At 43.4% G+C, this 24,515-nt stretch overlaps 1 protein-coding gene across 1 annotated transcript in view; it reads right to left on the reverse strand.

Annotated features, from left to right (window-relative positions):
* Positions 1-24,515, reverse strand: part of ATP8B4 (ATPase phospholipid transporting 8B4 (putative)) — a 467,603-nt gene that overhangs the window by 128,749 nt on the left and 314,339 nt on the right. The window contains exon 10 of the mRNA XM_030189574.1: positions 1,157-1,315. Coding sequence (XP_030045434.1) covers positions 1,157-1,315 — 159 coding nt within the window. The remainder of the gene's footprint in view (positions 1-1,156; positions 1,316-24,515) is intronic.

Genomic DNA, 24,515 nt, shown 5'->3' on the forward strand with positions numbered 1-24,515 from the left:
CCATCACCACACACTGAGCAGAGGGTTTCAATGATGAGCACCTAGATCGCTTTCCTGGTCAGTGATGCAAGGATCCTGTGGAACCTTGCATCATGTAACTATAGTTTGGGTGCCTGTTTCTCACATGCATCACATTGCACTTGCTCACATTAAATGCCATCTGCAATTTGAATGCCCAGTCTCCCAGTCTCTTAAGGTCCTCTTGTAATTTTTCACAATCCTCTTTCAATTAACAACTTTGAATAACTTTGTGTCATCAGCAAATTTAATTACCTCACTAGTTACTCCCATCTTCCTTGTCTAGCAGCAGTCTTTCTAACTGATCTGGCTCAAAAAAGGTATATGCAATATCAGGAAAAGTATTTATACATTTCACAGGAAATTTCAAAAAGCATCGTTTGCTTGCACTCTCAATTTAAACTGAAGAAATTGTTTAAGTTGTCTTTCTCTAGAAACATCAGGGAAAACCTGAAGTTTCTTTCCACAAAATAAAATTTCATTTTTACCAAAATATGTCTTCAAAACTAATATCATCATTTTCTAAAGAGAACAACACCAGAAGGGCGGCATGAGTAGGAATATCATCCCCAGTTGTTTCCAAAAATTCTGCCAAATTAAAAGAATTAGTAGCTCTTTTTGATAATACATCATCATTCTTACCACCTTAACAGGAGGAGTGTGGTAGCCGTGTTAGTCCACTCTTAAGGTTATCAATAGAAATCAAACAAAATAAAACATGGAAAAGAAAATAAGATGATACCTTTTTTTATTGGACATAACTTAATACATTTCTTGATTAGCTTTCGAAGGTCGCCCTTCTTCCTCAGATCGGAAATAAGCAAATGCTTATTGAAAGGCGACCTTCGAAAGCTAATCAAGAAATGTATTAAGTTATGTCCAATAAAAAAGGTATCATCTTATTTTCTTTTCCATGTTTTATTTTGTTTGATTTCTATTGATCACCTTAACAGGCAAATAATAACAATTAGATATAGGCATAGAGTCAGCATCACAAAGAAGCAGGACTTCCTTGTGTAAACATAATTGACTCAGATTAAGTACATTTTCTCCCATTCTTTGGTTGGCAGTACTGTATTTTTTCTACACCAGGGTCCATCATGTAGATTAAACTAGATCTCATGTGAAGTTTCCTCACCTGCAAAGATGACCATTCCAAAGCACCAGTCCGTATTTCTCAGGACGCATCCTCGGAGAAGCAGGGTTCCGTTATTCAGGGAGTACTTGTTGTTCAACCAGAACAGGGTTCCAACAAACTTATCCAACTTGTTATTGGGAGGCTCACAAATAACTTCCGCTGGAAAAATAACAAAGCAATCTCTTATCAAACCAATAATCTGTTAGGGGCAAAATTTCATGCAAGAAATTCAAATGAAGACTCTTTTGAATCACTATGTAAGACAGCCAGGCATCTAAAACAAGACTTCCCAAACTGTGGGCTGTGACCCCATATGGGGGGGGGGGGGGGGGGGGGGGGGTCACAAAACCTAAGTTTGAGTGTGATGTCTGTGGGTAGACTGTCCACTGAAATGTCATTGGCCCATGCTGTAGGGGTCGCAAGTGCTTATTCTGAGGTCACTAGATAAGCGCTGATCAAATGATGAGTATTTTAATCCATTATAAATAATAACAATAATTAACAGCCCAAAGTCATTCTTTTCATACACACACACACACACACACACACACACACACACACACACACACACACACACAGGGTAATTTTATTAGAAATCTGAGCTTGTAGAAAAGTATTTTACATGCCCATGTAAGTGCTTATGAAACTGTCCAGCAGTATATTTAATTTTTATTTATTTTACTATGGGCTAGATTTTATTTTTATTACATTTGTACCCCGCGCATTCCCACTCATGGCAGGCTCAATGCGGCTTACATGGGGCAATGGAGGGTTAAGTGACTTGCCCAGAGTCACAAGGAGCTGCCTGTGCCTGAAGTGATTCAGTGAACGGCATGAAAAAGTTGGCACTGGGACAAATTTGCACTCAGCATTAGTCTATAATGAGTGCTCTGGGCTATAAGCAACATGACCACATCACACCATTTTTGTAAAAACTTCACTGGCTACCAGTACAATACAGAGCCAAATTTAAAACTCTATGATTGACCTTCAAGGCCCTTAAAGGAAATGGCCCAGAGTACTTGAAGAACGGGATCTCCCTCTACACACCTCCAAGAACACTAAGGTCTTCCCAAGGAGTGTCCCTAACCACATGCTCTCCAAAGAACATCATACGATATGATACCCACAAGCGAGCCTTCTCCGGAGTGGCCCCCACACTCTGGATTGCACTCCCTGAAGGCAGTGGCGTACCAAGGGGGGGCGGTCTTCCCCGGGTGCACGCCGCTGGGGGGTGCCGCGGCGCATGCCTGTGGGCTCCGACTTCGCGAACTTTGCTCGTTCGCTGCAGCTCCCTCTGCCCCGGAACAGGTTACTTCCTGTTCCGGGGCAGAGGGAGCTGCAGCAAACGAGCGAAGTTCGCAAAGTCGGAGCCCACAGGCGCGTGCCGCAGCACCCCCCCCCCAGCGGCGTGCACCCGGGGGGGTGTCATTTCGCCGGGGAGGGGGGAAGGTGTCATTTTGCAGGCAGGGGTGGGGCGCATCGGCGATCCGCCCCGGGTGCCATCCACGCTAGGAACGCCACTGCCTGAAAGAGTTCGCTTAACACAAGACTATCTATATTTCAGGAAGCAAGTGAAAGCTTGGCTCTTCAACCAGGCCTTTAACAAAAGAAGTAAATGACATCGGTTGCATATACTATAGCAGGACATGTTTACCCACTCCTACCCTAGCTAAGATAATATTCAAGCACCTCTCTGACCTCATTTGCAACTTTCTTTAAATTAATCCCCTTATTTTCTTACTTCTATCTATATGTTCCATCTTTGCTTAAACCCTGGGCCAGTGGTTCCCAGGCCTGGTCCTAGGAATGCCCCAGCCAGTCCGGTTTTCAGGATGCCCACAGTGGGTGTTCATTGTGGGTGTCCTGGGAGCTTGGCTGGCTGGGGTGCCTCCAGGACCAGGTTTGGAAGCTACTGCCCTAGACAGTCTATAAAAATGTTTTATTAAGTATTAAGCATACTGGAATTGTCTATTGCTTATGTTTGACTTATTCTTGCTGTACACCGCCTTCAATGAAATCCTTCAAAAAAGTGGTAAATAAATCCCTAATAAATAAAATAGAATAGCGCTTAGCATGTATTCCAGCACCCAACTCTGGATACGAGGACTTACACCAACTGAAACCTGGTGTAGATCCTGGCACACAACTTGGGTGCACAGCCCCCAAATTCTATAACACTGTGCGTAATTCTTTGGAACACCCCCTGACCCACCCATGCTCCTCCTCCCAAAGCCACGTCCCCTTTTAGGCTACATGTGACATGACTTCGGCGCAGATCTTTATAGAATTTTTTTTTGTTACATTTGTACCCCGTGCTTTCCCACTCAAGGCAGGCTCAATGCAGCTTACAGGTACTTATTTGTACCTGGGGCAATGGAGGGTTAAGTGACTTGCCCAGAGTCACAAGGAGCTGCCTGTGCCTGAAGTGGGAATCGAACTCAGTTCCTCAGTTCCCCAGGACCAGAGTCCAGCACCCTAACCATTAGGCCACTCTTCCACTCTCGTGCAGCCTTTATTCCTTTTACTTTATGCATGACTCATTTGACCTTCATAGTATTTACTTTACATTAGCTACAATTTAAATGTTTTCTGCCCACATGAGGAGCATTTCAGAAATTAGAAACAGCTATAATTTGTGGTTCTAAAGGAGTCATTTTAAAAGTCATTTACACTTACAACACAGACGTTCATGCACAGAAATGACTTGTCTTCAAACTATGCAGATCATATGCAGGTAGAAGTATATGAATAATGCCACTTCATGCATTTAGCTGTGACAAGGAGAGGCGTTCCCAAAGATGGGACTTGAACTTACATCCATAGAAATTCAAGTGTCTGAAAGCAATTTTTAGCTAGAACAAAAAATGTACATTCCCAATTACTGGGGTGGTGACACCGGTAATTGGGAGGACAAACTGGTGCTGGGCAGACTTCTACGGTCTACGCCCTGATCATGACTGAATAGATATGGATGATCTGGAGTGTAAATTTTAAGGGGCTTCGACGTTAGCTTCAGAACTTTTAGTACAAGAAGAGTGCTGGGCAGACTCCTACGGTCTGTGCCCTGAGAATGGCAAGGACAAATCAAATTCGGGTATACATATAAAGTATGTATAAAATGAGTTTACTTTGTTGGGCAGACTGGATGGACTGTACAGGTCTTCATCTGCTGTCATTTACTATGTTACTAATGAGCTTATTTTCGAAAGAGATCGCTGGCCATCTTCCGACTCAAATCGGGAGATGGCCGGCGATCTCCTGATCTCGGCCAAATCAGTATAATCGAAAGCCGATTTTAGCCGGCCCCAACTGCTTTTCGTCGCGGAGCCGGCCAACCTTCAAGGGAGGGTACAGAAGGCGGGGTGGGGGCAGGGCAGGGGCATGGTTACGAGATAGCCGGCTTCACCCCATAATGGAAAAAAGATGGCCGGCTCAGACGAGCATTTCGCCGGCTGCACTTGGTCCATTTATTTTAGGTCCAAGTCACAAAAATGTGCCCCAACTGACCAGGTGACCACCAGAGGGAAACGGGGATGATCTCCCCTTACTCCCCCAGTGGTCACCAACCCCCTCCCACCCAAAAAAAAAATTAAAAAACATTTTTTGCCAGCCTCAAATGTCATACCTAGCTCCCTGATAGCAGTATGCCTTGCCTCACCCTATGCTTGGAATCAACTTCCTGAGCCCTTACGCCAAGCCCCCTCCCTACCCATCTTCAAATCCTTGCTCAAAGCCCACCTCTTCAATGTTGCTTTCGGCACCTAACCTTTATACCTTTCAGGAAATCTAGACTGCCCCTATTTGACTGACTGTACATTTGTCCTTTAGATTGTAAGCTCCTCTGAGCAGGGACTGTCCTTCTATGTTAAATTGTACAGCGCTGCGTAACCGTAGTAGCGCTTTAGAAATGTCAAGTAGTAGTAGTAGTAGTAGTAGTAGTAGTAGTAGTAGTAGTATGCAGGTCCCTGGAGCAGTATTTAGTGGGTGCAGTGCACTTCAGGCAGGTGGACTCAGGCCCATCCCCCCCACCTGTTCCACTTGTGGTGGTTAATGTTGAGCCCTCCAAAACCCACTGTACCCACATGTAGGTGCCCCCTTCACCCCTTAGGGCTATGGTAATGGTGTAGAGTTGTGGGGAGTGGGGTTTGGCGGGGATTTGGGGGGCTCAGGACACCTGGGAGCAATTTTTATTTTTTTTTTTAATTTCTAGAAGTACCCCCTAGGGTGCCCAGTTGGTGTCCTGGCATGTGAGGGGGGCCAGTGCACTACAAATGCTGGCTCCTCCCATGACCAAATGCCTTGCTTTTCTCCGGGTTTGAGATGGCCGGGCCCGGTTTCTATTATGGCTAAAAAAGAAAGCCAGCCATCTCCTCTAAACCCGGTGATCAATTTAGCCGGCCCCAACCGTATTTCAAAAATACAGTTGGCTCCGCCCCCTTGCGGAGCCGGCCCCGAAGATGGCCGGCCATCTATTTGGCCGGCGCCGTTCGATTATGCCCCTCAAAGTTACACTGTACTACTACTACTAGTTATCATTTCTATAGCACAACTAGACATACGAGACTAGATTCAGTAAATGGCGCTGAAAAAAAAATCTTGAGGAATACTAGTCTATAACTAGCACTCTGAGTTACCCTCTGTTTATAGAATAGCACTTAGCGCCCATTTCCATGCCAAACTTTGGGTGCGAAGATTTACAACAACTGAAACCTGGTATAAATTCTGGAGCACACATTAGGCGCGGATGCCTGACATTCAGTAATACTGCGCACATCTTGAATGAATGCCCCTGGCCTGCCCATGCTCCTCCCATGACCACGACCCCTTCTGAGCTGCACGCTATTTGTGCACGGATCTTTATAGGACAGCGCATAGCAAGACGTGAGCACGAATCCAAACTGTTGCCAATTAATGCCAAAAATTGATTGTTAGCTCCCAATTATTGGCACTAATTGGCTGGTTAGCCAAGGAAAATGTGCGTAAATTTGCATGCTATTTATAGGATCCGGAGAATGAAGTGCTATACACAAAACAAGCATAGGACAGGCCATGCTGAAAGGAGCTTACAATCTATTCAAGACAGACAAACATGTAAGCAGAAGTGTGTATATAAGCTCCTTGTGAAAATCCAAGAAAGTCCACACAGAACAATATCTGCGCATACCTTTTACCCGTGTGCAAAGTTGAACAATTACCCCCTAAAATAATAATAAAACAGGCCTTTAACTAAGCTGCATAAGTGTCTACGCGTGCCCAATGCGTGCCAAAATGGAGTTACCACATGGCTGTTGCGGTAATTTCATTTTTGCCATGCGGCTGATATGCGCGGACGAAAAATAATTTGTATTTTCTGCCGCGCATATCAGACGCACACGAAGTGGCATTTGGCACACATAGGTCATTACCACCCGGTTACTGCATGAGACTTTACCGCTAGGTCACTGACTGGCGGTAAGGTGTCAGACCCAAAATGGGCAGCCAGCAATTTTGATTTAGCTGCACGTCCATTTTCGGCAAAAATTTAAAAAGGCCTTTTTTACAGGTGCGCTGAAAAATGATTCTGCGCACGCCCAAAACCTGTGCCTACACTACCATAGGCCATTTTTAAGCACACCTTAGTAAAAGGATCCCAATGCCTTTTCTGCAAGTTAAATGTTGTTTTACCCATGGAAATGGGCTCTTTGATTATTACCTACCCATTCAATAGGTATAAGTATTCACACATGTCAACAAAGTAGGTACATTTACCCACAGGATTTAGAAGGCATTCTTGGGTTGGAGTTAGGTAGAGAGGAAAACTATGTACATTGTTTTTGAATAATCAAAGCTACATTTTTGCTTAGAAGTATCCACATAAAAATTAGGTGCAATTAAATTTCCCCCATTATCCTTGACATTTTGCTAATTACACTCAACAATCATGGCAAGAGCTTCAGTGACATCTGACTAGTGGAGAGGACCAAGGATAACATTTTCAAATTATTTTTCTTATCTAGGTCATAGTTATTTCTTGGACTAAGATTTATGTCTTTCCTGGTGTATCTAGTAAATCATAGAAGACCAGGAAGGAATTTCTTAAAATTTGGCTCTTGGGATAAGTTTCTTTTTGAAGTTTCAACAGAAATGCTTTATTAAATTCCAGGATCATGATTATATATTTCTTGATCCAGCACAATTGGAAGAGGTGAGTGATGTTGAATCATGAATGAATCAGGGTTTGAAGCCATGATTGATTAACATCTGATGTTAGTGAGGACAGACTAGAGAGATTCAAAACATTAGGGATGTCAGGATGGTTTACTTTGACCTGTTTTCTTCCTTTATAAATTTATAGTTTATATTCCTATATTTTTTTGTATTGTTTGTTTATTATTGGTTTCAATTATGCAGGAAATATTGCCTTTACCTTCTGTGTTGTATTTTCCTATTAATTTAATGGAACTCTTTCTGGTCAATATTCAGTCAGTAGCAGTCAGCACTTTTTTTTTTTACACACTTATCAGCACAGGCAGAATTAGGCCCCTATGTACACTGTGAGGCAATGTGCAGGTACCAGCACTGAATATTGAGGTATGATCAGCCAAGAATGTGCCACCCTAACTTATGTAGGTCCTGGTCAATATTCAGCTGGGACCTGCATAAGGTACTGTGCCAGTCTAACTGCCCACCTGATTTCCTCACCAAGGTCCCCCTCCAATCCACGCCCCCCCAATCTGTCTTTAAAGAAGAAGCTACTCCACATTCTCAAGCTCTACCCCTCTTTCCCAGACCTCCCCAGAACCCCACTTCAATCCTAGGATTTAGTGAGATGGGGCTGGAGCAGTCCAGTTTCTGCTCCTGCCCTGTTGGTTCCGGATCTAAAAATGGCAGTGCCCCTAGTGGTAGTCTTGTGGTACTACCACTAGGGGTCAGACAACATTGTGATGCCTTTGAGTTTGTTGAAAGCTGCCTTGCTATTGGTTGCAGTAATGATCATATGCAAATTAAAGTTCAAAGAAGGAATATAGGTATTGTGAAATGTTCACACATGTTGTTTTACTATTTTACATAGTGCAGATAGTGATTACCCTGCTTTACAAAGAGATGCAGAAACATCACCCCAGTGGTCAAATCCCATTGTTGAATGCAAGGCAACAATAAGTACAGGAGATTCCAGCTCCCAGAGAGAATATGGGTCAAAATGATTAGGGTCTCTATATAGGAAAAACATATATGTCCCCTGGATCCCATGGAAAAATAAACTATTATGAGACCAGTAAATCTGAAACCATGTATACGTGAAGCACACTGAGGTAAGAATTGAAATGCCCAATATTGGGACATCCTAAATTCCTCCAATATTTTACAAAAGACTGCTGAATGTGCAGCCAAGTAAGGAGCAATGCCCCAAAAGATGAATTTTGACCATTTAAAGCTCAGCTTCCCCACAGGGTCTTTGGAGAGGACCAGTAGAACCAGTGTACACATACATTGCTCCTTCTTGCTGTAAAGGCTGCTAGCATTTTCAGTGCATTACCGGCAATAATTTTACAAAGGAGTGACAAAGAAGCTTTGACTCATGAGGAAGTCGTTTCATGCCGAAACCGGCTCTGTGTCGAGTCCTGGTTTAACTTGATGTTCGAATAAAGGGCCGACTTTTGTGTTTACCTTTGGAGTCCCCTCTAGGATTGGTTTTGGAAGGTTGTTTGACGTCCCTACTTTGGTGTTTTTGGACTTCTGCTTCTGCGTAGGGGTGTCTCTCCCTTTTTCTTGCTGAAGAATAACAACCATTCCTGGATTCTGCTACCACTTAACTGTAGGATTAACTTGCATCCGGCAATATGCTGTTTTCCTTCGATTTGCAAGCTGTTTACATTCTTTCAGAGATCACTGGTTAACATGATGACTCCTACTTTCACTGAACTGTGCCTCTGACTGCTGCTGAAATGTAGGCATTAGCTAAAGAGCAAGAAAAAAGGATTCTCTAAAGGCCTTTAGGAATCTATTGCAAGGGTCCTGTTTTAAATGGGGACATTTTTTCTTTCTTGTCCCATTCTTCAGCTACAAATTAGTGGAGCAAGGGCTTAGAGAAACTGCAAAGCAACAAATCTCAGGTCAAAGAAAGCCTAATTCATTACGGGGCAGAGTTAATAAACCACATTGCTGTTTAAAATGGGAATTAGCACATGCTAACAGAAACTTAGCGGAGAATGGGTGGCACACCGGTAACTGGGAAGCAAAGCTAGTGCTGGGCAGACTTCTACGGTCTGTGCCCTGAAAATGGCAAGGGGTAATCAAGGTCAGGTATACATATAAAGTAGCTCATACAATGAGTTTATCTTGTTGGACAGACTGGATGGACCGTACAGGTATTTATCTGCCGTCATCTACTATGTTACATGTATTAATGCCACTCCGAGCTTAGAGCTTGGTCGATCTAGCTGTTATTTTATTGGTATGGAGCAGCACAGAAATAAAAACATTAAGATGAATTCTGTAAATGGAGACTTCCATTTAGGTGCCCCGATGCCACATGGTATGAGCCTATTTTACAAACAGCATCTGGGCACCCCAGGCACACACAGAGGGCTAGATTTTATATATGGTGCCTAAAATTTCAGCACCAAAAAAAGCACTATTCTATAAGTCACGCTTAGTTAGATGCGGTTTATAGAATAGCCCTTGCGCCTAACTTTAGGCAAGGCCAGTTGCACCAACTGAAACGTGGTGTAAATGTACAGGCCCAGTTTAGGTGTGTATCCTCGTTATTCTAGAACAACATGCGTTAATTTTAGGAATGTCCCCATTACACCCATGACCCTCAAATTTCCATATCCCCCTTTTCAGACCACGCATAAATTTTAGGCGCAGATCCCGTGCCTAAATTTACACACGTAAATACCAATTAAATCCAATTAGTACTAATATTTCCTTGCTAAAATGTCAATTATTGGCACTAATTGGTTAATTATTCAATTAAATTCTGTGCGCAAATTGGGCGCATCCCCAAATTTGCACGCACAATTTTTGGTTAGTTTTATAGAATTAAGGGGAGGGTGTACTGTGTTCTGTAAATTGCATGTATAAGTGGGAGCCCCGCCCATGCCCCTCTCATTTGAATGCCCCTTGCCTTTAAACTCTATCCCCTGGATTCTATATAGAGTGCTTAGATTTAGGTGCCAAAATCGGCAAAGATTCTATAACACCGCATGTAACTTAATTGGCTTAACAAGCTAATGAGCGCTGATAACAGCACTTAACAAGCAATAGTGAGTACTAATTGGCACTGATAAGTTTCTACCCCTCTTGCTATCCCCCTCATTCTATAAATTTAACTGTAAGCATCATCTGTATGATAAAACTCTAGATTATTATTTATTTATTTATTTGTTACATTTGTACCCCACATTTTCCCACCTATTTGCAGGCTCAATGTGGCTTACATGATACCGGAGCGGTGTTAATAGACTCCGGAGTAAAGCAAATACAGATAATGGTTAAGTTGGGGTAGGAAGGGTAGGGACCACATGAAGGAACATGTGGTAGGGCCGTATAGAGGATAGTAAGAACAGATGAGATTGTTGGTGATCAATACGAACTGTGGTGGTGTAGTGCTCGTTGGTTGCTAAGCAATATTCTATAACTGATGGGTGTAACTTGCAATGGGGCACAGGGGGCTCCCACTGACACGTGTAAGTTATGTTTATTTACACTTGCTCTAGACATACCGCCCCATATTCAGCGCTATTTAACCGGCCAGAAATGGCTAATTAACTGGCTATCTGCAAATATTCAGTGGGGTATAGCTGGCTAAGTTTTGTGGCCAGATGGAGACATGTAAATAGCAGGCCTATCTTTGGCCACTATGATTTGGCCGGCCAGCACTGAAATATTGACTTAGCCGGCTAAGTTTATAATGGCCAAAAATAACTGGATGTTCAATGCCAGTCACAAAAATGTCCCGGCACGGAATATCCGGGTTCACCACCGACCGTGGCAGTTAGCCGGGCTGCCTCCCGTGTCTGAATATTGGCCCCTTGGTGTAAGTGCCTAAATGCAGAACATATACCTCCAAATATTCAAAGCTAATTATACAAGCCAGACACAGCCGCTGACCGGTTAAATAGCACATATCAGCACCTAACAGCTAATATCAGCAAGAGATAAACCAGTTATCTCTGTTGAATATTGCTGGTTACACCTACACATAACCGGCTACATCGCATCAGTGGCGTAGCTACATGGGCCCTGAGGGGGCCTGGCCCCTGTAGATTTGGCCCTGGCCCCCTGCCGAAGATCCCCTTGAAGCCCCCCTCCCGCCACCAACCCTCCCCCGCCGTTGCCGCCCAGCCCTGCCAGCCGCAGCAGATACCTTGTTTGCTGACGGGGGTCCCCGAACCTCACCAGCTGAAGAGAGTCTGCTTCAGCGCCGGAGTAGCACCTTCGTTCACAAAGTTCCTGGTGCGATCAGCTGCTTCGATGCCTTACGTCCTGCACTGTGCATGTAGTCTCTTCGGCTGGCGAGGTCGGGGACCCCCGCCAGCAAACAGGTATCTGATGCAGAAGGCAGGGTGGGCGTGACGGCGGGGGAGGGTTGGTGGCGGGAGGGGGGTTCAAGGGGGTCGTCGGCAGGCTGGCAGGGGGGTCCAATGTGGCGGCAGCTGCTCGGGGAGGGGGCGGCTACACAGTGCCCCCCCCCCACCTCTGGCCCCCCTCCCAGCGAGGTCTGGCTACGCCCCTGCATTGCATGACTTATTTAGTTAGGTGTCAATATTCAGCTCCTCACCGGATAAGTTTAGCGGTCAAATATGACCGCATAAATAGCTGTCCTATCTTTAACTGTAAAAAAATTAACCGGTTAGCGCTGAATATCGGCATAGCTAATCAAGCTTTTAGTGATTAAAAAAAAACCCCGATATCCAATGTTGGCCACTGGAAATGGTCCGGCATTAAATATCTGGGTTTAATGCCAGTGTTGGACACCGCCGGCTAAATATCAGACCTATAGATACTGACTTATGCTAATGTTCTAAAACGGAATTTGGGTGCCCAGGTTACTGGAATTGCTCCCTTTGTAGTTTAGGTTAGGACAAGCTTTATGATTTCATCCATAACAGCTAGTGCCAGTCAGCAGTCCACATATATTCAGTGCTGAATAAATGTAAAATATTTAAATGACTGCTGGTGTTTAAAAGAAACACTGACCAAAGGTTTATTAGATCCCTAAGAGTTACAAATTCTAATCCAAAACAAGATGAATCTGAAGGTATCATCTTACCAGATACCTTCAGATACCATCTTATCCTCTTGCAGATTCCAAGCTTCATTTCAAGGGAATATAATATAGCCAAAGCTGCCAGATACCTGATTGAACACCACTTTTCTCTCAAGTGGCCTCTCCCAAAATATCTTAATGATTCTGCACTAACAATTCACTGACTCCATAACCAACTGCTATAAAGAGAGGTCATGCCAATTCACTATTCATAAAAATGTCAGCCCCTAACTCTGAGCTCCTAATATAACTTGCTGATGCACTTGTATCACAACTCAGAATGTGACGGTAAATCCATGAACCCTGTCCTTTAGCTTACTTTAGAAATGTTTTTGTCTCATTTGTTTATGTCAAGCTTAGTCAGAAATCTGGATCTGATTTGCAGGAAGGGAATTTTTGCTTAAATTCTGATGCTTACTTTGTGGCATACCACATAATCTTTTAACTTATTCAAGCCAAGTTGGATAATCACAATAGATTGTAATGTTGCACTGACCTGCTGCTATTCAACTGGAATCTCAAGCATTGAGAAAGGCCACAAGGAAAGGGAGAAGAGACTGCAGATAAGGACAACAGGCCCATCTAATCTGCTCCCCCAGCTGATCTCAGGCTCCTCCTTCACTTCTTCACAGCTAGGGATCCCCTGTGCTTAGCCCATGCTTTCTTTAACTCCATTGTTGTTTGTGTCTCCTCCACCTCTACTGGAAATCAAGTCCATGCATGTGACGCCCATTCTATCAAGAAATATTTTCTGTCGATATTCCTGAGTCTAACTCTTTGAAGTTTCCTAGTAGCTACTCTTCCTTTCTCCTTAACTGCAATATACAACAATATTATTTTATTTATTTATTACATTTGTACCCCGCTCTTTTCCACATACAGCAGGTCCAGTGCGGCTTACATAGTAAAAGAAAGCATCTTACATGGTAAAGAATACAGTAAAAACAAGGAAATGTAGGAACAGTATTATAAATTGTGATGATCATAAATACTTACATTATGAAAGGCATACAAAGGACATGTGAAAAGAACGTAATGAACTAGAATAGGAAGGTAGACAAGAATATGATAGGTGAAAGGGAAGTAGAATGGGAGGGAAATGGTAAAGGATGGAGGGAAGAAGATGAGGGATATGAGTATAATATTGGGGTCAGAGTAAGCGTCGACGTCTTAGCAGGAGTATCGTAGGTGATCTGGTGGAATTAAGCTGGTCCATTAGGGTAAACTTGCTTGAAAAAATGGGACTTTAACATTTTCCTCAAAGGTAAATAGTTATTAATAGCTCGGATGGGTCTTGGAAGAGCATTCCAAAGTTGCATCCAGAAACTCCAAAGGTGTCAAGTACAAAACATACTATGCATCCAGAAAGGAGAAACTGGATGCATAGTATGTTTTGTACTTGACACTTTTGCAGTTTGGGAGGTGTAGATTGAGGTATGTTCGCGATGACATTGTTCTATTTCTAATTGGGAGGTCAATCAGGTTGTTCATATAACTGGGGGATTCTCCTGAAATGATCTTATGGATCATTGTATGGACCATGAGTATATTCTCTCTTTGATGGGGAGCCAGTGAAGCCTTTCCTCAAAGGGGTGAGGCGCTTTCAAATCTTGACTTTCCAAATATAAGTCTGGCTGCCGGTTCTGGGCAGTCTGGAGACTTTTCAGGACTTGGGATTTACATCCAAGGAAACACTGTTGCAATAATCAACCTGAGTGATGACTGTGGATTGAATCAGGTTCCGGAAAGTGTTCAATGGAAGATAGGATTTCACTCGCTTCAGGATCCACATCATATTAAACATTTTCTTTGTGATCAGCTTAGCGTGGTTATCGAAGGATAGATGACTATCTATTGTAACTCCAAGGATCTGTAAACTATTGGAGATGGGGATGATTACATCTGGGGTATTGAGGATGGCCGGGAGAGATGGGGAGTATTGAGACGAGAGGACTAGGCATTGAGTTTTTATTTACATAAGTCTGCATATGTATCTAGTTCTGTGTACACCCCTTTTCCACTCTCTTTCATTTCTTTTTTCACTAATTGTAATTTGCTGTATTATGAACCATTTGATGCACAAGCAAAAGGAGACATATTAAAAACCAACAAACAAATTCTTTACAACTGGAAAAGCATTGCTTTTTGTGCATTATTTATACATATTATTAAGGAATATCTATCATATCTCCCCTATAATTCCTCTCCTCTAAAGCAGTGTTTCCCAAGTCCATTCTTGAAGTACCCCTTTGCCAGTCAGGTTTTCAGGATATCTACAATGAATATGCATGAAAGAGATTTGCATATAATGGAGGCAGTGACTTGGGGAAACGTTGCTCTAATGTATACATACCTTTGCAGAACTGGAATGTGTATCATATATACCCTGAATCTCCTTTACTCTAGGGTATACATACTTTTATGGTATTAAAATGTCTTATCATATCTGGCCTGTATCTCCTCTACTGTAGGGTATACACACCTTCGCAATACTGAAATGGCTTATCATATATATCACTACTTATCATTTCTATAGCACTAATAGACATATGCAGCACTGTACATTTGAACATGGAGAGAAAGCCCCTGCTCGACAGAGCTTACAATCTAATCAGGACAGAAAAACAGGACAAATAGGGAAATACTAAGGTGGGAACGGTAAAACAGACATGGGTACTGAACAAGTGAATAGGGGTTAGGAGTTAAAAGTGGAGTGGAGGAGTGGCCTAGTGGTTAGGGTGGTGGACTTTGGGTCCTGAGGAACTGAGTTCAATTCCCAGCACAGGCAGCTCTTTGTGACTCTGGGCAAGTCACTTAACCCTCCATTGCCCCATGTAAGCCGCATTAAGCCTGGCATGAGTGGGAAAGCACGGGGTACAAATGAAACAAAAAAAAAAAGCAGCCTCATAAAGTTGGCTTTTAGCCTAGATTGAAGACGGCCAGAGATGCAGCTTGATGTACTGACTCAGGAAGTCTATTCCAGGTATATGGTGCAGCAACATAAAAGGGAATGGAGTTGGCAATGGAGGAGAAGGGTACAGATAAGAGAGATTACCCACTGAACGAGTTCCAGGGGAGGAATGTAGGGAGAGAAAAGGATGAGAGGTACTGAGGAGCTGCAGAGTGAATGCACTTGTAAGTCAATAAGAGGAGTCGGAACTGTGTATGTGGAAACGGATAGGGAACCAATGAAGTGACTTGAAGAGAGGGCTAATATGAGCATGAGTGACACTGGCAGAACATAAGTCGTGCAGTAGAATTTTGAACAGATTAAGGGAGACCTGTGAGAAGCAAGCTGCAACAGTCTAAGCGAAAAGTGATACAGTGTGGGGAAAGGGTTCTGGTAGTGTGCTCAGAAAGAAAGGACGAATTTTGGTGATATTATAGAGAAAGAAATGACAGGTTTAGCAGTCTGTTTAATATGTGCAAAGAAGGAGAAAAAGGAGTCGAAGATGACCCCAAGGTTATGAGCTGATGAGACGGGAGGATAAGAGTGTTATCCACAGAGACAGAGAATGGGGAAGAGGAGAGGTGGGTTTAGGGAGAAAGATAAGACAGCTCAGTTTTGGTCATGTTTAGTTTCAGATGCGGTGAGACATCCAGGCAGCAATGTCAGACTGGCAGTCTGATGCTTGGGCCTGGATTTCGGCTGAAATTTCTGGTGTGGAGAGGTAGATTTGGGAGACATCAGCATAAAGGTGATACTGAAAACCATGGGATAAGATCAGAGCACCAAGGGAATAGACTAAATGGAGGGAAGAAGAGGTCCCAAGACAGAGCCCTGAGGTACACCACTAACAGTAGGAATAGAAGTGGAGGAGGATCCACCAGAGTATACATTAAAGCGTGACGGGAGAGAGAAGAAGAAAACCAGGATATAACAGAGCCCTGAAATCCAAGAGAGGACAGTGTATCAAGGAGTAGGCGTGATCAACAGTGTCAAAAGCAAGCAGATACACAAAGGAGTGGAGGGAGTGAGTCAGGAGTGTATGCTGAACCGGAAGTCGTTTACAGCTGAACCCGTGTCTGCGGTGCTACTCCTAAACCCTTAAGAGTTACCAGCTTGGAGTTTTTGGCTCCCGTGGAGGTTGCATTGAATGTCATCTGGAGGGTGCTCCAGGACCTGACGGTGGTAGAGAATGACTTTGCTTCAGATATAGTTTTGTTAATGAGCCACATGGATAATCTAATCGAATCCTTTGAGAATATACAGCAAATGAAGTTCTACTGAAGTAGGAAACAGTTACGATTTGAAAATGATAAAAGACCAGAAAAATCTGAACAAAATGAATATTGTTACAGATGATTAATATCGAGATTGTTGTTTTCCCAGAGTTCCGGGTATGACTCCTAATGTTTTTTTTTCCTCTGAAATGATTCCTCTTAATATATTAATTCAAAAGGAGTGAAGCCTGTGAAACTGGGATTACTTTAATCAGTGGGAATTGGATTGCAGATTCAAGGGTTTGTATTGTTAAACAATTTCTGGTTTAAAAGGGGGGAAAAAATGAAATCAGGTGTATTACTTTCACTAATATTGGACAATAAGTATGTTTCAAATGAAATTGATGGACAATGCCACTGTTATGGTCTTGAAGGAAACCAACACAATGATCAATGTGGAATAATGATTTAGATAAATAATAACTGGGGATAATCTGGTTAACTACCACGTTTTCTTGTTTGCTGTTGTGTAAATTGATCTCCTTGTCTTGTTTCACTCTCCCTATTTATTTTGTGATCTAAGAAAGAGGAAAGACTGTATAAAATCCATTTATCTTGTTGAGATTGTTTTCTTCTAATATTGTTTTAATGTACAATCATCTCTGTTTTACTGTTTTGCAAGTGATCCTTGTAAAAATGAAAAAATTATAATAAAATGATTTAAAAAAAAAAGCAGCAGATAGATCAAGAAGGATGAGGGATAGAATAGAGATCTTTGGATCTGGCCAGGAACAAGGTCATTGCAGACTTTAGCAAGGGCTGTTTCAGCTGAATGAAGAGGGGTGAAAGCCAGATTGAAGTAGATCAAGAATAGCTTGAGATGAAAGAAAGTCAAGACAACGGCGATGAACAGCACTTCAAGTAGCTTGGATAGGAAAGGGAGGAGGGGAGATGGGGCAATCGTTGGAAGGTGGGGGTCTAAAGTAGGTTTTTTGATTAAAGTTGGTGTAACTACAGCATGTTTGAAGGGATCAGGAACAGTTGACAGATAGAAAGGATAACAGTAGAAGAGGACAGTGCTAAGTAGATGGGTGGGAATATGATCAGAGGAACACGGTTGTCAGTCTGGAGGAGGAAAAGAAGATGTGCAGTTCCTCCAGTGATTTCAGAAAAGGAAGAAAAGGGCGCAGGGGTTAAAGAGGGTTGAGAGAATGGACTGGGTAAAGGGGGAGGTGAGGTGACTTGGTTGAGAACTCAAGGGAAATTTCTTGTAGCCTAATCATGAAAGTACTCAACCAGAGTCTAGGGAGAAAGTGAAGAGGGGGGTGGAGGTAAGGGACACTTTGAGGAGAGAGTTCAGTGTGGCAAAGAGACGTCGAGGGTTTGAGCTAAGAAAGTTTGTCAACTGGATGTAGTAGTCCTGTTTGGCATGTGAAAAGAACAGACTGGAAGGAGGTCAGCAAGAATTTGAAATGTATAAAGTCAGCAAGGGCACCGAGATTTCAGCCAAAGACATTCAGCAGATCAGGCACAGGAACATAGATAGAGGATTCTAGAGGTCAGCCAAGGCTGGGGTTGGTACGCCTTACAGAATGGGGAATGGGAGGAGCGAGACTATCCAGAGCAGAGGAGAAAATAGTGTTATAAGGAAGAGACAACCTCATTGACTGACTTGGATGACATAGTGATTGAGAAGAGGATAGAAACACTGGAGGATAGAGTGGAAGAGCCAATATCTTGAAGATTCCTAAATGTAGTGGTGGAGATTGGACAGGACTAGGGGGAGTGTGGGGAGGGGTGTTTAAATGTGAAAGTTATCAGAAGATGGTCAGAGAGGGGCGATAGAAGCAGTTGGAGAAGAAGATTAAATCAAGATAGCGGCTATTCTAGTGAGTAGGGGTAGAGGAGCACTGTTGAAGATTGAAAGAGGATGTTAAAAAGAGAAACAGAAGCACAAGAGTCAGAGGGATCATAAGCATAAATGTTAAAATCCCAAGAATGAGTGAAGGACATGAAGGTTCAAGGAAGAAGGAAACCCAGGAGTCAGTGAGAAAAGAAGAAAGGGACTTATCAGGGGGTTGATATCTCCTCTCCTCCAGGGTATACATACCTTTGCGGTACTGAAATGTCCTATCATATATACCCTGTATTTCCTCTCCTCTAGAGTATACATACCTTTGCAGAACTGGCAGTAGAAATTATTTTTTTAATTTTTACCACGTGTGATGTTGCCAGCAGTAATCAGAAGTTAGCAGACGCTGAACAGTTACTGCATATGTAGCTCGTGAGCTCTTACCGCTAGATCAATGGGTAACAGTAAGGGCTCAGGCCGTAAATAGGTGCATGCTAGTTTTAATTTTAGTGCACCTCCCATTTCCTAGCCCATTAAAATAATGCCCCTTTTCTCAGATGCGGTAAAAAAATGGCCTGGCACATGCCAGGAAACATGTGCCCACCCTACCACAGGCCACTTTTTACCATGGCTAAGTAGATAGGACCCCTGAGGCAATACGACAGGGCCCAGAGCCCACACACTAGGGAACCTACTCTCCCATAGCTTCCATCTATTTTAATCATGTTTGATGGTTAGGGGCCATGGAGAGTGGCAGTGCAGTTAACATGCTGCACTTACTGCAAGATAATCAACTGACACGCTGTTAACGCCAGTAGTGTAGCCACAGGTGGGCACCGGATGAGCAGGGCCCACCCACTTTGGACTCAGGCCCACCCAACATTGTGACACTCTTGCTATGGCTGTGGGGATCCCCAAACTTTGCCAGCTGAAGGTTTTCTCTCCTTGGGCACCAGCGCTCTTCCAAATGTCAGCCAGCGGCATTTGCCTGGAGACCGGCCCTTCTGCACATGCTCAGTTTTCACACATGCATAAGCACTGAGCATGCACAACAAGCTGGTAGCAGCATCAGTTTGAGGCAAGTGCTGCCAGCTGCCGTTTGGAAGAGTGCTGGCTGCTCAAGGAGGAGGAGGAAATCTTCAGGAAGCAGGGTTTGGGGATCCCCGCCTGCTCAAGTATTTAATATTTGGGGTCTGTGGGCAGGGAAGGGTGGAGAGAGGAGCAAACCAGAGGGGCATTGGGGGGGGTGAATTCCATGCCCACCCCCTTGGGCTCAGGCCCACCCAAATTTGACCATCTGGCTACACCCCTGGTTAACGCAGAGCCACTTATCACTTCCTAAATAGGAGGTGGTTAATGTCTTTGAACTAACATCAACTGGAGTACATGTGCTAATGCTAATTTGAGTTATGTTCAGGAAAATGTTGGACAACCCTCTCCCTCAAAAGTTGCCATGTTAGATTTGCAGCTACTGTTTGTGTTATGCCACGGGAACTAATGCAATTTTTACTCAATTTATTACTATCTCCAGCACAACACAGAAGTGCTGAAGCTTCCTTTTTTATTTTTTACTGAGATGTACAGAAACAATATCTAGGATTGGCAAGAGAAGTAAGCCAGCCTCACCTTTAACACCTTGCTGACTCTCTGGAAGAACACATACCTGTTATTTATTTATTTATTGATTGATTATTGGATTTATTTACCGCCTTTTTGAAGGAATTTGCTCAAGGCAGTGTACAGTAAGAATAGATCAAACATGGGCAATAGACAATTACAGCAGTAAAAATATTCAAATAACAATCCTTCTGTAACACCAAATGTCTATTCTCTTCTCATTTCCATTATCCATGATGTATTATAAGCCACATTGCGTCTGCAAAGAGGTGGGAAAATGTGGGCTACAAATGCAATTAAAAAAAAAAGAATGGCATAGTACACTACTTACGTCAACACAGTACGTAATAGAACATTTTAATTGAAAGTGAAGGGTAAAGCAAAGGTGGCACATATAGACTGGTCAGAGAGTAAGAAGAGGCACTGTACCGACTTTTCCAAGATGGCGCTGTGAATAGATGCACCTGTGTTTGCTCCTGGAGGCTGCTGTGTTTGTGAGTTTCTCTCGGTGCCTCTGTAGCCTCGTTAACCATAGGGAAGCGGAGGGGGAAGTAAAGGAATTTCCCTCGGTTCCTGTGACCTCCTCGACGATGAAACAAACAACCCTGCAATTTCCCAGGCAGCAACCGGGTCCTCAGGGAACTTCGACCCCCACTGCAGCTCTCGGCCCTTCGGAGTCGATTGAGAGTGGAAACGGGGCTTCCTTGAGCCCTGTGGAGCGAATTGCACCTTCCCAGCCTGGAAGAGAGTTGCTGGCTGTTCAAACAGAGACAGACGCCGAAGTGGCTCAGCTGGTCCTGTCTGAGGGTGTGACTGCAGCAACGGAGATAGATTCTCAACTTCGGGAAACATTACTACAACAGGCTTCAAAGGTATTGCCTCAAGCTATTGTTTCCAAGTTAGCTCGGGCTGATAGTCTACCTCAATCTCCTCCTGTGGCTAGTGGAGTGATTAGACCAGCAATTGTGACGCTGGAGTCACTATGGGACATGGTTTACAATATCCAAACCTCTATGCAAACTCTTTAAAGCAGAATTCTTCTGATATTGAAGTTCTTTCTGAGGCTGCCCTGCTTCAAGCACAAGTGACTGCACAGCAAACCCAGAAATTGGAACGTGTGGATATCAAAATTCAAGAAATGGGATCTATAGAAACAGCTTTGGTTAAAGACAATAATTTCCTACATAAACGACTTGAATACCTTGAAAATCAGACTAAAAGGCTTAACCTTAGGTTTCTTAATTTTCCCAAATCGACGTTAATTTCTCCTTTGGAGATGGTTAGAAAATATTTGGTGGACATCCTGGGAATGGACAAAGACTCACTCCCTCCCATTACACGGGCTTATTACATCGGGAGTACTGGAGTGGGGGTGGGAACCCCCCCCCCCCCCCCGTAATAGGGGAGGGAATGAATCTTACCTCATTCCTAGAAAGCTCATTAGAAATAGTTACTCAGAGGTTAACTCTGCTTGCCACTTTCGCGTTGGAGCCTGATAGGAATGCCGTACTACGGCTTTCGTTGAGACACTTAGAAAATCTGTTTTGGGGCTCAAAGGTCCGTATCTTTCCAGATCTCTCACGGCCTACACAGATGAGACGAAGGGCCTTTTTGGAACTTCGCCCCAGGGTGGTGGCATTGGGAGCAAATTTTGTTTTGCGATTTCCTTGTTTTTGTAATGTGATGCTTGAGGGTAAACATTTTCAGTTTGTAGATCCAAAACAGTTGAAAGAGTTTATTGATGCAAGAGTTGATGTGAATATAGTAAACCTTCCCTAATCAGCAGGCTGGGGTCTGAACCAGAGGAAGCATCTATTGATTATTAATTTTTGTATTTTTTTTCTTTTTTAATTTCCTTAATCTTGGAATCAAATTTCTTTAACTTGTGGACAAATGGGCTGTAAAGATATATACTTATCATTTTTGTTTCCTAATGTTAAATAATGCCGATTGCATATTCACTTTATGTGGTGATATATTGAAAATTTTAATAAATAAAAAAAAAAAAAAAAAAAGAGTAAGAAGAGTTAGAAAGTAAGGTGATTAATTACATTTATTTATTTATTTATTTATTTATTTATTTATTTATTTATTTATGGCATTTATCCCACATTAGTCCCACCCATGGACAGGCTCAATGTGGCGTACAATAGACTAATAAATAACAATATTACAAAATGCAGTAATTAGAGGTGTAATAGGGAAAGCGAGCAGCAGGAGGGAGCGGGGAGGAGGGGAAGGTGACAAGTTGACGCTGTGGCAGCCGAGGTTCAGAAGGATGAGGCACCAGGAGGGCTCACGGCATATGCTTATCGAAAGGAAGGTCTTGAGCCGCTTCTTAAAGGTCGGGTGATCAGTGGTGAATTTGACCACTTGGGGCAGCCCATTCCAGAATTGAAGTGCTAAGATAAGAAAAAGAGGAAGCATACACAGACTTATACTTAGGCCACTGAAAACTGGATAGTGAAGATTGAGATACGAGCGGGTTGACTTGCAGGAGTTCCTGGGTGGCAAGTTAATGAGAGCGTCCATGTAAGCAGGAGCATCTCCATAGATGATTTTGTGCACCAATGCGCAGATCTTGAAAACGATACGGTCCTTCACAGGAAGCCAGTGCAACCTCTCACGTAGTGGGCTTGAACTCAAATCTCGATGTACCGAAGATGAGTCAGCAGCCGTGTTCTGAGCAGTTTGCAGTTTTTTTAGTAACATGGATGTGCATCCCCTGTAGATACTGTTGCAGTAATCGAGACGACTTATAACTAGGGACTGAACTAGGCTGCGGAAAACCTCTCTAGGGAAATAAGGCTGGATACGCTTAAGCTTCCAAAGTGAAGAACATTTGCTTGACCACAGAGTTCACATGCTGCTCCAGTGTCAAAGATCTATCAATTATGACTCCCAAGATTTTTAGGGACTCCGAAATAGGCAGGACGAGCTCAGGAGTGATTAGTGTAGGAGGCCTAAGTTTGTTAAAGCGAGAGGAGAGACCAAGCAATGTGTTTTCTCGGCGTTGATTTTGAATTGAAACGAGTTGGCCCAGTCTAGCATGGTGCTAAAGCCTTGTCGGGTCTTACTAGTTATTTCATTTGGGTCTTTTCAAAAGGGATGAAGATAGTGATGTCATCTGCATAGATAAATGGGTTAAGTCCAGTTTGGAAAGAGCCGCTGCCAAGGGAATCAATCATGTTGAAGAGGGTTGGTGATAGTGGGGAACCGTGTGGCACTCACAGTCTGCTTTCCAGTGAGGTGATGAGGTAGAGTTGGCATGTACTTGGTAAGTTCTTGATGTAAGAAAGCCACTCAGCCAGGCCAGTACATTTCACAGGCACCGAAATAATCTAGGAGCCGCAGCAGGATGCCATGGTGCACCATGTCGAAGGCACTAGACATGTCAAACTGTACGAGCAAAATACTTTTCCCTACTGATATTTCCCTCCTGAAGTTGGACAAAAGAGTGACGAGGACAGTCTCAGTACTGTGGAGCGGCTGGAAACCCGATTGCGAGGAATGCAGAATATTGAACTTGTCCACGTGCTCACCAAGTTGTTTATTCACAAAGCTCTCCATGAGTTTCTCAAAAAGGGGGATGGAAGCTATTGGCCGGTAGTTGGAAAGATCACTACTCTTTTTCTTGGTATCTTTGGGCACTGGGGTTAGTAAGATGTTACCATAATTTACAGGGAACTTGCCATTACTTAGCATATAGTTGAGATGCTGCGTCAGGTCAACCAGGAAACAGGCAGGAGCGCATTGGAGTAAATAATTGGGGCACACGTCCAGCCTGCAATACTTCCTGACAAATCTACGGAGCTCAAGCTTACAGAATCTACAGATAAGGGTGAAAAGCTGGAGAACAGACGGTCTACTGGTTGCTCAGCAGGCCCTGGATCCAAGCCACTAATAAATCACTGATGCTGGGTGTTCAATGGAAGGGAGCTCTGCAGCTTGATGATTTGTCTTGGAAAAATTTGGCTAAATCTGCAGCTGGAGGAGTGCCTCTCGTTCTACCTCCTTCGCATCTCCGGAAAAGGTTTGTTTGCGGATTAATACTTTTCAAATATTTGAACTCTGTATCATATCACCCCTGTTTCTCCTTTCTTCCAGAGTATATATGTTCAGGTCAGCAAGTCTCTCCTCATATGTCTTGTAACGCAAATCCCTTACCATTCTCGTAGATTTTCTTTGCACCGCTTCAATTCTTTTTACATCCTTCGCAAGGTACGGCCTCCAAAACTGAACACAATACTCTAGGTGGGGCCTCACCAACGACGTATACAGGGCATCATCACCTCCTTTCTTCTGCTGGTCACACCTCTCTCTATACAGCCTAACAACTTCTAGCTATGGCCACACCTTGTCACACTGTTTCGTCGCCTTCAGATCCTCAGATACTATCACCCCAAGATCCCTCTCCCGTCCTTTCTATCAGGCTCTCCCCGCCTAACAAATACGTCTCCCGAGGATTA

This window comes from Microcaecilia unicolor, chromosome 1 (genome assembly GCF_901765095.1).
Source record: "Microcaecilia unicolor chromosome 1, aMicUni1.1, whole genome shotgun sequence".
NCBI classification, from domain to species: Eukaryota; Metazoa; Chordata; class Amphibia; order Gymnophiona; family Siphonopidae; genus Microcaecilia; species Microcaecilia unicolor.